The sequence below is a fragment of the Nerophis ophidion genome, linkage group LG09 (genome assembly GCF_033978795.1).
Source record: "Nerophis ophidion isolate RoL-2023_Sa linkage group LG09, RoL_Noph_v1.0, whole genome shotgun sequence".
NCBI classification, from domain to species: Eukaryota; Metazoa; Chordata; class Actinopteri; order Syngnathiformes; family Syngnathidae; genus Nerophis; species Nerophis ophidion.
The window spans coordinates 37,912,949-37,925,205 of record NC_084619.1 but is presented as its reverse complement, the minus strand read 5'-3'; the positions used below and the strand labels follow the sequence as shown (position 1 = coordinate 37,925,205).

General features: G+C 37.8%; 1 protein-coding gene across 1 annotated transcript in view; it reads right to left on the bottom strand.

Annotated features, from left to right (window-relative positions):
- Positions 1-213: 213 nt before the first annotated feature.
- The window catches only part of rel (v-rel avian reticuloendotheliosis viral oncogene homolog), a 56,551-nt gene continuing 44,507 nt past the window's right edge, over positions 214-12,257 (bottom strand). The window contains exons 10-11 of the mRNA XM_061910944.1: positions 7,403-7,477; positions 214-4,419 (exon numbers count right to left, since the gene is read on the bottom strand). Coding sequence (XP_061766928.1) covers positions 3,554-4,419; positions 7,403-7,477 — 941 coding nt within the window. The 3' untranslated portion in view covers positions 214-3,553. The remainder of the gene's footprint in view (positions 4,420-7,402; positions 7,478-12,257) is intronic.

Here is a 12,257-nt window from a genome sequence, read left to right as displayed (position 1 = left end):
AGAAGGATAGGCACATGGTAGACAAATAAAAGTTAGACATTACAGTTTTATAATAAGATAAATATATGTAATTGAAAGGTAAATTATTCTCTCCTCTTAACAACCAACTTACATTAACTTTGACGAAAGCTTGAAAATGTTGGGTTACAAAAAAGAAAAGGCAGCCCCTCACCTCACAAGGGCACACATCCAAAGACAGTCAATGACAAGACACCTGAGCAACAATGTTTATTAAAATAAGATTCTCCAGCAAAAACCCCAGAAAAATCCAACAAACAATAGTTCAAAATTGTCCTTAAATCTATACAAAACATAACGTTAGGATGATCTAGGCCAGGGGTCACCGACCTTTTTGAAACCAAGAGCTACTTCTTGGGTACTGATTAAAGCGAAGGGCTACCAGTTTGATACACACTTACAGAAATTGCCAGAAATTGCCAAATCTATATATATATAAAAAATGGGTATTTCTGTCATTCCATCTTACATTTTTTTTCCTTTTACGGAAAGTTTTTTGTAGAGAATAAATGATGAAAAAAACACTTAATTGAACAGTTTAAAAGAGGAGAAAACACACAAAAAAATTAAAACTACATTTTTAAACATAGTTTATCCTCAATTTTGACTCTTTAAAATTCAAAATTCAACCGAAAAAAAAAATGAATAGAAAAACTAGCTAATTTGAATATTTTGGAAAAAAAATTAAAAAGAATTTATGGAACATCATTAGTAATTTTTCGTGATTAAGATTAATTTTAGAATTTTGATGACATTTTTTAAATAGGTTACATTCCAATCTGCACTTTATTAGAATATAAAACAAATTGGACCAAGCTATATTTTCTATATTTCTAACAAAGACAAATACTTATTTCTTCTAGATTTTCCAGAACAAAAATTTTAATATAAATTCAAACGACTTTGAAATAAGATTTAAATTTGATTCGACAGATTTTGTAGATTTGACAGAATATTTTTTATTTATTTTAATCATAAGAAGTTACAAGAAATATTTCACAAATATTCTTTGTCGAAAAAACAGAAGCTAAAATAATGAATTAAATTAAAATGTATTTATTATTCTTTACAATTAAGAAAAAAAAAAACTTGAACATTGATTTGAATTGTCAGGAAAGAAGAGGAAAGAATTTAAAAGGTAAAAAGGTACATGTGTTTAAAAATCCTAAAATCATTTTTAAGGTTGTATTTTTTCTCTAAAATTGTCTTTCTGAAAGTTATAAGAAGCAAAGTAAAAAAATAAATGAAATGATTTAAACAAGTGAAGACCAAGTCTTTAAAATATTTTCTTGGATTTTCAAATTCTATTTGAGTTTTGTCTCTCTTAGAATTAAAAATGTCGAGCAAAGCGAGACCAGCTTGCTAGTAAATAAATACAATTTAAAAAATAGAGGCAGTTCACTGGTAAGTGCTGCTATTTGAGCTATTTTTAGAACAGGCCAGCGGGCTACTCATCTGGTCCTTACGGGCTACCTGGTGCCCGCGGGCACCGCGTTGGTGACCCCTGATCTAGGTTAAAGATGACCTTGTGCAAGAGCTTGCTTGTGATTAGCCGTGTCTTCTATCGCATCTACGAAACGTGAATGAACGAATGAATGAATGAATGCAACAACAACATTTTTACAAGTGTGTCAATCAAACACATTACAAAACAGGAGAAAATAAAACATGTGATTATCTGTGGTGTGACATAGTCATTACTAGGGAAAATCACAACTTGTGTGCTTCCTCAATCTTCCTCAATGGAAATTTTAGTACAACAAAACAAAAACAAAACGACAATACAACTAAAAAGGGACAAGAGTAGTATATGTGATTTCTTGCAAAGCAATAAAAAAGGCCCCAACTTCAATGAGGTTCGACTTAGTTCAAAATCCCCAAACTTTTATCCCTCAAATAAAACTCAGAATGAATGAAAAAATGTACACCTGTTTCACTGCAACCATAAATGAAAAAAAGTACAGAAGTACATTCATGCAGTGTATCAATTTCTTACTTTTATACACATCTTTGGTACCAAAGTCTTCATCACTAAAATGAATTGTAATATATAAATTGTACAGTATTACAATGTCCCAGAAAAGAACCATAAAACCAGACGTACAGAGTACTCGCAATCTCAAATTACCCTAAATATAATAAGATGGTTTTCTGGTGTTTCAATTATAAAATGTATCATTGTGTAAGAATGGCCAGCAGACGGTTTGGAATATCTTCCCTACTCTGAAATTATACTACAGGATGGATTTACATGGATTAGGGCCCAAAAATATGGATAAAATAACACATGGGCCATTACACCGAATCTGTGACATCAGTGTTTATTAAGCAATGTTTCTTGCACTTCTCATCTTATTGCATATTTAATAAATACAATTTTTACTTTCTGATTACTGGATAACTAACATCTTTTTGCTTCCTAAAATGAAATATATTCATTTGAAACCTTAAATGTTTTTATATTTTTTAGACAAGTGTGTTTATTTTCTTAACAAAAAATAAATAAATAGAATTTACATTTTATTCTGGTCCCATTACCTGCTCTGGCAAATGTGGAATAATTCACAAGTCACCTGGTCCACAGGAAGGTGCATCTTGCAAATCTCTTGTAGGCCATAATTCAGTTCACCAATTTATTTGTTCCGTATATTCTATATTTCAACTTTAAATTGGAGGTTTTAAATGTTGAATCCCTGCAATGTGCTTAGTGTCCACATGCTATTAGCATAAATGCTACCGAAAGTTTATTATTAGTACCGTGTTACCTTGCCACTTGGCGGTTCACTTAATGACGATTTTAAAGGTTTGAGTACCCATTGAAGCAATCTTGTTAAAATGACATCAGTTTTAGAGTGTATGAAGTGTTATAAGAACATAAGAAGTGATTTTAAATGTGTGAGAAAAACGTGGGCTTATAAGAATGTTAAATGCATATATTTTTCATATAAATCATATAATTAATAGCGCCCCTACTGTGCAAAAATTAATCTACCACAAGGGGGTTCTGCAAAGTGGCCCCCACAATAAACAATGGAACACTGATTTTGCTAATTCTATCCTAAAAACTTTGAGTCCACTTACTAAAAAGGAGTCATCTGGGTTTCGTAAACTTACACAAAAATAATTAAAGGAAAGCTTCCTGAAAAAGACATAAATGAACATTCATTTTTGAGAGAGGTACAACAAGCAAACAGCAGTGATTTGGTGGAATAGCCTGAATAGATCTGATATAACCTGCAGTGTTCGCACAAAGACTGAATATAACTTGTTATTGCAAGCTTGTCATCAGAAAACATCACACCAACGGTAGATCAAAACAATGATCCACCAAACTGGAATTGGTGACTTTAACCCGAGTGTAAATCCAGCCTTAATCTGGTTCTCTGACAGATTGAATCCAGGCAAGTCAAAGCAAAAGTCCACTTCCTGTAGCAGACTGGGACCAGAACAATGATACATGTCTGTCTTCTAGGCGATAGAACGCTGAATGAGACGTGATATAAATTCCTTAGGATCAGTTCTTCTTCTCTTTATGTCATTCCTTGAAGTTGCTGTTTTGACGGCAAGGAATGACCGTCTCAACTCGTAACCAGTCTGTCAAAGTTGCAAAGTGACTCTCAGAAGGAATGTGGTTACTGGAGTAAGGATTTTTAACACTTGGATTACAAGGGTGGGTTTTTCCACCTCCATCTTGTCTTGAAACATTCATGCCATTGCTCAAAGGACGAGGAAGCAGGTTGGTGTAGGTGTTTCCCTGGCTCTCTCCAGGGAACGTCATGACAGGCAAGTTGGACTCTTGTCCCACTGGAATCTGGGGCTCTTGCTTCAGCTGGAATTCAGTTTGAGACCCTCCTACTTGGCCCTTCAAAAAGTCATCACTTTCCATCCCCTCCAAGAGTGGGAAAGATCCTAGCCCCAGAGCTCCCCGTTCTCCAGCAGGTACGGCGCATTCAAAGGTCTTTTGACTTGGGCTGGCGCTACTAAAATTGTTCCACATAGATTGGGACCCCTGGTTCTGGCTCCTTTGGTGGTTCTGGCCCCGGTTATCAGAGGCCCGTCCATCCCTCTGGGGATGCAAGTAGAAAAGTGGTTGGGACTCAGGCTGGCTCATCTCAGAAGTTTGAGCAACTGTCTCCAAGCACTGCAAGTCCCTCATGGAGAGCTGAGGTAACAAATTGCTTTCACAAGAGAATCCAGAGCCACAGTTTTGTTGCTGTGGTCTGTTGTATTTGATATGGGACAAGTTGGTGATGGCATTAGAAGGATTGACAGTGATGGTATCCATTGCGAGTACCGGATTGGGATTTGTCCAGGTATGGCTGACTGGAACATTCGCTCGGAAGGGTTGGTTGAACGCCGGTTGCTGCTGCAATGATGGAGTAGGCTGCCTCAGGTAAATGTCTGGAAAACACAACAGGACATCACTACGTTTACACGACATTAGCTACTATCTGTAAATGACGGACTATTTCAGGCTCAATAAACAGTGGTATTTTCGTGTTTGTACGCCCCACTTTTTGTAGGATTGGATTTTTGATTAAAATCTTTGCCAAAATTTTCCCTTGATTTTTGTATACCGTTTCGGTTATCATATGGCCCAACATTGCACAGTATAGTCCCTGTTTTGTGGAAATAATTTTGGGTGTATAGAACTGATTGTTACATTTGACATCATTTGCTTCGGTGTTCGTACAGTTTGGAACGGATTACCAACAAAAAAAACCGAGGTACCACTGTGTATGCTATCTAGTCTCTGCTGCACGATTAAACCTGAAAGTCAAATTACAGTGGAACCTTAATTTGGGACCCCTCATCGTAAGAACCTTTAACAAATGACAGACAGAATAAAAACATGCTTTGTTGTACAAACCTTGCCTCAGTATACAAACGTTTCATTCACCCATTGTGTGCCTTGCATACATCCATTGTGGGCGGGCTGACAATGCTCTGGTGCTCATTCAGTCAGCACAGCAGTGCTGTCGTTAGCTACTGTGCCAAGTGCTACTTTTAGTGCTTTTAAAGTGTTTTTTTTTTTACCTTTTTACACAAAACCCAAAACCAGTGAAGTTGGCATGTTGTGTGAATCGTAAATATAAACAAAATACAATGATTTGAAAATATTTTTTCAACCTATATCCAATCGAATAGACTGCAAAGACAAGATACTAAGCGTTCGAACTTGTAAACTTTGTTATTTTTGCAAATATTAGCTCATTTGGAATTTGATGCCTGCAACATGTTTGAAAAAAGCTGGCACAAGTGGCAAAAAAGACTGAGAAAGTTGAGGAATGCTCTTCAAAAATTTATTTGGAACATCCCACAGGTGAACAGGCTAACTGGGAACAGGTGGGTGCCGTGATTGGGTATAAAAGCAGCTTCCATGAAATGCTCAGTCGTTCCCAAACAAGGATGGGGCAAGGGCATCACTTTGTGAACAAATGCGTGAGCAAATTGTCAAACAGTTTAACAACATTTCTCAACAAGCTATTGCATCTACGGTGCGTAATATCATTAAAAGGTTAAAAAATCTAGAGAAATCACTGCACGCATGTGGCAATCCCCGTGACCTTTGATCCCTCAGGCGGTACAGCAGCAAAAAGTGACATCAGTGTGTAAAGGATATCACTACATGGGCTCTGGAACACTTCAGAAAACCAATGTCAGTAACTACAGTTTGTTGCTACATCTGTAAGTGGAAGTTAAAACTCTACTATGCAAAGCGAAAGCCATTTATCAACACCCAGCAACGCCACCGGCTTCGCTGGGTCCGAGCTCATCTAAGATGGACTGATGCAAAGTAGAAAAGTGTTCTGTGGTCTGACGAGTTCACATTTTAAATTGTTTTCGGAAACTGTGGTCGTCGTGTCCTCCCGACCAAAGAGGAAAATAACCATCCGGATGGTAATAGGCGCAAAGTTCAAAAGGCAGCATCTGTGATAGTATGGGGGTGTATTGGTGCCCAAGGCATGGGTAACTTACACATCTGTGAAGGCACCCTTAATGCTGAAAGGTACACTACATACGTGTTTTAGAGCAACATATGTTACCATCCAAGCAACTTATTTTTAATGGACGCCCCTGCTTATTTCAGCAAGACGATGCCAAGCCACATTCTGCTCGTGTTACAGCATTGTGGCTTCGAGTGTGGGTACTAGAATGAGAAGCCTGTAGGCCAGACCTGTCTCCCTTTGAGAATGTGTGGCGCAATATGAAGAGTAAAATACCACAACGGAGACCCTGAACTGTTGAACGACTTAAGCTGTACATCAAACAAGAATGGGAAATCATTTTTACATGAAAAGCTTCAAAAATTGGTCTCCTCAGTTTCCAAATGTTTACTGAGTGTTGTTAAAAGGAAAGGCCATGTAACACAGTGGTAAAAATGCCCCTGTGCCAACTTTTTTGCAATGTGTTGCTGTCATTAAATTCTAAGTGAATGATCATTTGAAAAAAAAAAAAAGTTTCTCAGTTCAAACCTTAAATATCTTGTCTTTGCAGTGCATTCAATTGAACATTAGTTGAAAAGGATTTGCAAATCATTGTACTCTGTTTTTATTTACAATTTACACAACGTGCCAACTTCACTGGTTTTGGGTTTTGTACTATTTTTCTAGTTTTTCTAGCTCAGTGTGAGTCCAGAAAAGCAATGGAAAAGTGATGTGGTTTAAAACTCCAGGAAGTATCCACAGAGGTGTCGACACTGCCTTCTCCCAACTCTTTCTGCTGCACACCAAGAAGATTAACCTACAGAGTAACATGGATATACATTTTGTATTTCAGCAGCCTGACTGTTAAAGTTGAGGAGTTTTGAGATTTCAAACTGTGTGTGCGTGTCGGCAGGGCACAGCCAATGAGCACAGTTCAGCTCGTTCTTATTGTTTTGGCTTTGTTATCAAATAGAGAGTTGATCATCTTCTTGGTATGTTTGATATCACATCACCCCGATTCTTGCTTCTCTGCAATGGCTTCCTGTTCGTTTTAGAATTGATTTTAAAAATTGTACTGTTTGTTTTTAAAGCTTTGAATGGACTAACCCCAAAGTACATCACAGACCTCATCCAAATTAATGCTACAGATCGCTCCATGAGGTCCGAGGGCCAACTCGTGGGCCGAAAACTAGGCTTAATACTAGGGGAGACAGGGCCTTCTCTGTTGTTGGCCCTAAACAAAAGGTATGACAGAAATGCTACAACTCAAACTAGATTTTCAATCATCGTGTCACATTATTTTTTTAATGTTATTGATCCTAAACAGGGCTAAGGGAGTTTTCCAATTAATCACATAACTGGACTTAACCAATACTGTGTGATTGTAAACCATATAATTAGAAATAGGACATTTGTACTTCATAATAATCTTTGTAAAGTGTATATATTTCTTTTACCTTTCTGCAAGTGATTTCTGGTGGTCGGTGGCGCTGCCTTTTGCCTGCTCATAGCCAGACCAGAAAATGGAACAGCTGAAAATGCAGAAACACCTTTAGCAAATGTATTTGTTATTGACATAACATACTGTGCATAAAATCAAAAGTTAACATGTACTCATTTTGTGATTGAATGTCATATCAATTTGGGCCCTTACAGAAAAGACGACACTTTTTTTTGCCCATCATCCATATGTGCCCATACAGGTCTTTCCCTTTTCTGTGCATCCTAAATAGTGAACAACTGCTCGCATGAGGCAGCTAACAATACAGGCAACAGGGATTCACCTTTTCCGCATATAAAGCCCACTATCGAACATAAAAAAAAATCCTAACAACGCTCCATTTACATGCCATGACCTGCATATGAGTGATATGGTTCTCATCACACTGAGTAACTACTTTTCTGGTGTAAAGACATATCGCCTTACTCACAGCGACTCACTTACAATTTGTCACAGCACCCAGAGGTCATGCTAACTACTCGAGCTGCTGCTAAATCGCCTTTGAGTTAGGAAACGTTTTAAACGTTGAAATTTCACCTGTTACCAGCTATTAATTCAGACCGACTGAAGCAAAGGATTGTAGCTCAACTTGGACTTGATTAAATTACTACGACGACATGGCAATCTGCTCATTTGCTCTCAGTATTTTTTTTACACGAGCACTATTCTGAATTGGGGCTTCACGGTGGAAGAGGGGTTAGTGCGTCTGGCTCACAATACGAAGGTCCTGCAGTCTTGGGTTCAATCCCAGGCTCGGAATCTTTCTGTGTGGAGTTTGCATGTTCTCCCCGTGAATGCGTGGGTTCCCTCCGGGTACTCCGGCTTCCTCCCACCTCCAAAGACATGCACCTGGGGATAGGTTGATTGGCAACACTAAATTGGCCCTAGTGTGTGAATGTGAGTGTGAATGTTGTCTGTCTATCTGTGTTGGCCCTGCGATGAGGTGACGACTTGTCCAGGGTGTACCCCGCCTTCCACCCGATTGTAGCTGAGATAGGCGCCAGCACCCCCCGCGACCCCGAAAGGGACTAAGCGGTAGAAAATGGATGGATGGATGGATATTCTGAATCGACCACCGAAACGGGGAACACAAATCCAGTGTAAAAAGATAAAAACATCTCGTCAGTCGGCATTCTAGTGAGAGCGGACATTGGAAGGGACTTTTTTACTATGTTCTTATTTTGTTGATAGAACATTTAGCACTTAGCAATATGGCTGGATCTGCCTGGCACCCAGCCCCTAAAACTTGTAGCTTGTCCTGTAGTCGTTGGCTCTCACAAAGTCAGCCATGGACGCGAATCCCTTAGGAGTGATGGGCAGCGCCTAAAGAGCTTCAGCCTGCCACCGTGACCCCACTCCCTCCCCACAGTTGCTAGATATCTCGAGATGTATGTTGTATTATGTACAGTATATGTGCTTTACTATAGAGGTTTTTTCCCCACTCCAGAATGGGCCCCCTTAGGAGTCCAGTCGGAGATTGTATTTTTTTTTACTCATGCTTCCCCAGCGTTTACCTTTTTCTCATCTTTTACGGTACGCGACCCATCAGCGTTCCTTTTCTGTAACCCTGTACACTGTTTGTTTGTCTAATCTTGAACGGGTTTGTGCTAAAAACAAAGTTTTGTTGTACTTGTGCAATGACAATAAAGACTGACCTGCCTACCTGCCTACCTACCATGGTTAGTGGTGTGAAGTTAGCAGTGTGAAGGACCACATGCCTGTCCACTCCACAGACTATTAAATGATAATATACAAAACCCAAAACCAGTAAAGTTGGCACTTTGTGTAAATAGTAAATAATAACAGAATACAAGGATTTGCTAATTATTTTCAACCTATATTCAATTGAATAGACTGCAAAGACAATATATTTAATGTTCGAACTAAAAAAATTGATTTTGTTTTGCAAATAATCAATAACTTACAATTTAATGACAGCAACACATTGCAAAAAAGTTGGCATAGGGGCATTTTTACCACTGTGTTACATGGCCTTTCCTTTTAACAACATTCGGTAAACTTAACATTTTTTGAAGCTTTTCATGTGGAATTATTTCCCATTCTTGTTTGATGTAGAGCTTAAGTTGTTCAACAGTCCAGGGCTGTGGTATTTTAGGCTTCATATTGTTCCACACATTTTCAGCAGGAGACAGGCCTGGACTACAGGCAGGCCAGTCTAGTACCCAATATTTTACAATGAAATCGAGCAGAATGTGGCTTGGCATTATCTTGCTGAAATAAGCAGGGGCGTCCATTAAAAAGACAATGCTTGGATGGCAACATATGTTGCTCCAAAACCTGTATGTACCTTTCAGCATTAATGGTGCCTTCACAGATGTGTAAGATACCCATGCCTTGGGCACTAATACACCTCCATACCATCACAGATGCTGGCTTTTGAACCGATAACAGTCCGAATGGTTATTTTCCTCTTTGGTCGGGAGGAAACGACGACAACAGTTTCGAAAAACAATTTGAAATGTGGACTCGTCAGACTACAGAACACTTTTCCACTTTGCATCAGTCCATTTTAGATGAGCTTGAGGCCAGCGAAGCGTTTCTGGGTGTTGTTGATAAATGGCTTTGGCTTTGCATAGAAAAGTGTTTAACTTGCACTTACAGATGTAGCGACAAACTGTAGTTAATGACATTGGTTTTCTGAAGTGTTCCAGAGCCCATGTAGTGATATCCTTTACACACTGATGTCACTTTTTGATGCAGTACCGCCTGAGGGGTCAAAGGTCACGGGCATTGCTGCTTACGTGTAGTGATTTTTCCAGATTCCCTTGAACCTTTTGATGATATTACGGACCGTAGATGGTGAAATCCCTAAATCCTTGCAATAGCTCATTGCAGGGGCGTCACTAGGCCTAATATTCTTAAGCCCCGGTGAATAATTTGCGTTATATTTTATTTTATTTGTATTTATTTTCTTTTTTTTACAAATTCATGCCGAAATATTCATTTTAAAGTGGCCTGAATAAGAGTTTAAAATAAATAATCATATAACCTGTAATTATTCACTCAGTTTCCCCTCACTTCATAGCGTAAGGAACAGAGCTCATGCGTCGGTATCCAATCCATTCCACTTGTTCACGTCACTTCCTGTTTGGAGTTTGGTGCGCGTCTGACTGTCTGTCTAGTTAAACGATCACTTTGGGCAAAACCAGCACATCTTCTTTGCTTTTTTGTCTTCACTGTGTCACTGTGACGTGACACTGCTGTCTGTGTTGATCGGTGCTCCGGACGCCGGAGGAAGCAAAAGTCTTGGTGGTGAGAAAAATAGAAGATTTTGATAAGTATTGACATTGATGCAGTACTTGGCATCAATGTAGCTTTGTGACTTTTAAATCATCTCAATGCTACCCACACCAAGAACGCAGACTACACCAAGTATTGATATGAACATGTTACAGAAGATCCTACAACATCAAAAAGAACTGGAAATGTGTGAGTATCAAGAGCACGCCACAACAGAGACTGATATGGAGATAGACCCTGATAAGAATTTTTTCTCTGCGATTGTAAAAAACTGTAATTATTTTACCTGTGAACAATATGAAAACAGCGTAAAATCAGAAGATAGTCTGTCAATAATACATTTCAATAGTCGAAGCATGTACACTAACTTTGAGGCTATCAAGGATTACTTGAAATAATTTAGTCATCCATTTAGCATTATTGCAATTACTGGTAAAGGTATTGATTTTAGTCTGAATGACTATGAATTAAGATACATAAACATAATTTAAAAAATAGAGGGGCGGGGGGGTCGCAATGTACATTCATAAATCTGTTACATTTAAAGTTTTAACAAACATGACCATAGCAGTCGATGGATTATTTGAATGTTTATCAATGGAAATCCTAAATGACAAAAAGACAAATATATTCATGAGTTGTGTATACGGGGCACCTGGTTCAAGCATAGAAACTTTCAATGAATGGATGGGTAAACTATTTTCCTCTGTGAACCATAAAACCAGATTTATCTGTGGTGATTTTAACATTGATTTGTTAAAGTCAACCAAGCAAAAACATGTTGATGAATTCATTGACACAATGTACAGTTTGTCTCTACTGTATATCCAACCATAATCAAAACAAGCAGACTAACAACACATAGTGCCACAATCATCTACAACATTTGTAATAACATTATGGCAAATCAAATCTCCAGTGGCCTATTTATATGTGAGATTACTGACCATTTACCTGTTTTTACTTTGTATGACTGTCATCTCAAGAAAACCAAAAACACTATGGCAAAGATCTTTAAACAAATAACAACTGAGGAAACAATCTGTGCCCTGAACAATAGTTTAGTAGTTCAGGATTTACAGAGAACTAAATGTGGACAGTGCTTATTGTCCTTGTTTTTAGACATCTTTACATCCCTGCATAATAAATACTGCCCTGTGAAAGAATATTTTATAAAAGGAAAACATAAAAATAGCCCTTGGATCACAAAAGGCATAATAAATGCCTGTAAAAAGAAAAACAATCTCAACAAACTTTTCATCAAAATAAAAACAAAAGAAGTCAAACAACAATACAAGAAGTACAAAAAAAACAAACTGATATTATAAGAACAAACAAAAGGATATATTATATAAAAAAAAACTATATGAAAACATAACAATATAAAAGGAACTTGGGATGTTTTGAATAGTCTAATCAAACAAGGATATTCAAAGTTGACTTATCCTGATTACTTTATTGATGAAAACAGTGAATATTATAATATGAGTAATGTAGTGAATAAGTTCAATAGTTTTTTTTGTAAATATTGGTACTAAGTTGGCTGTTTA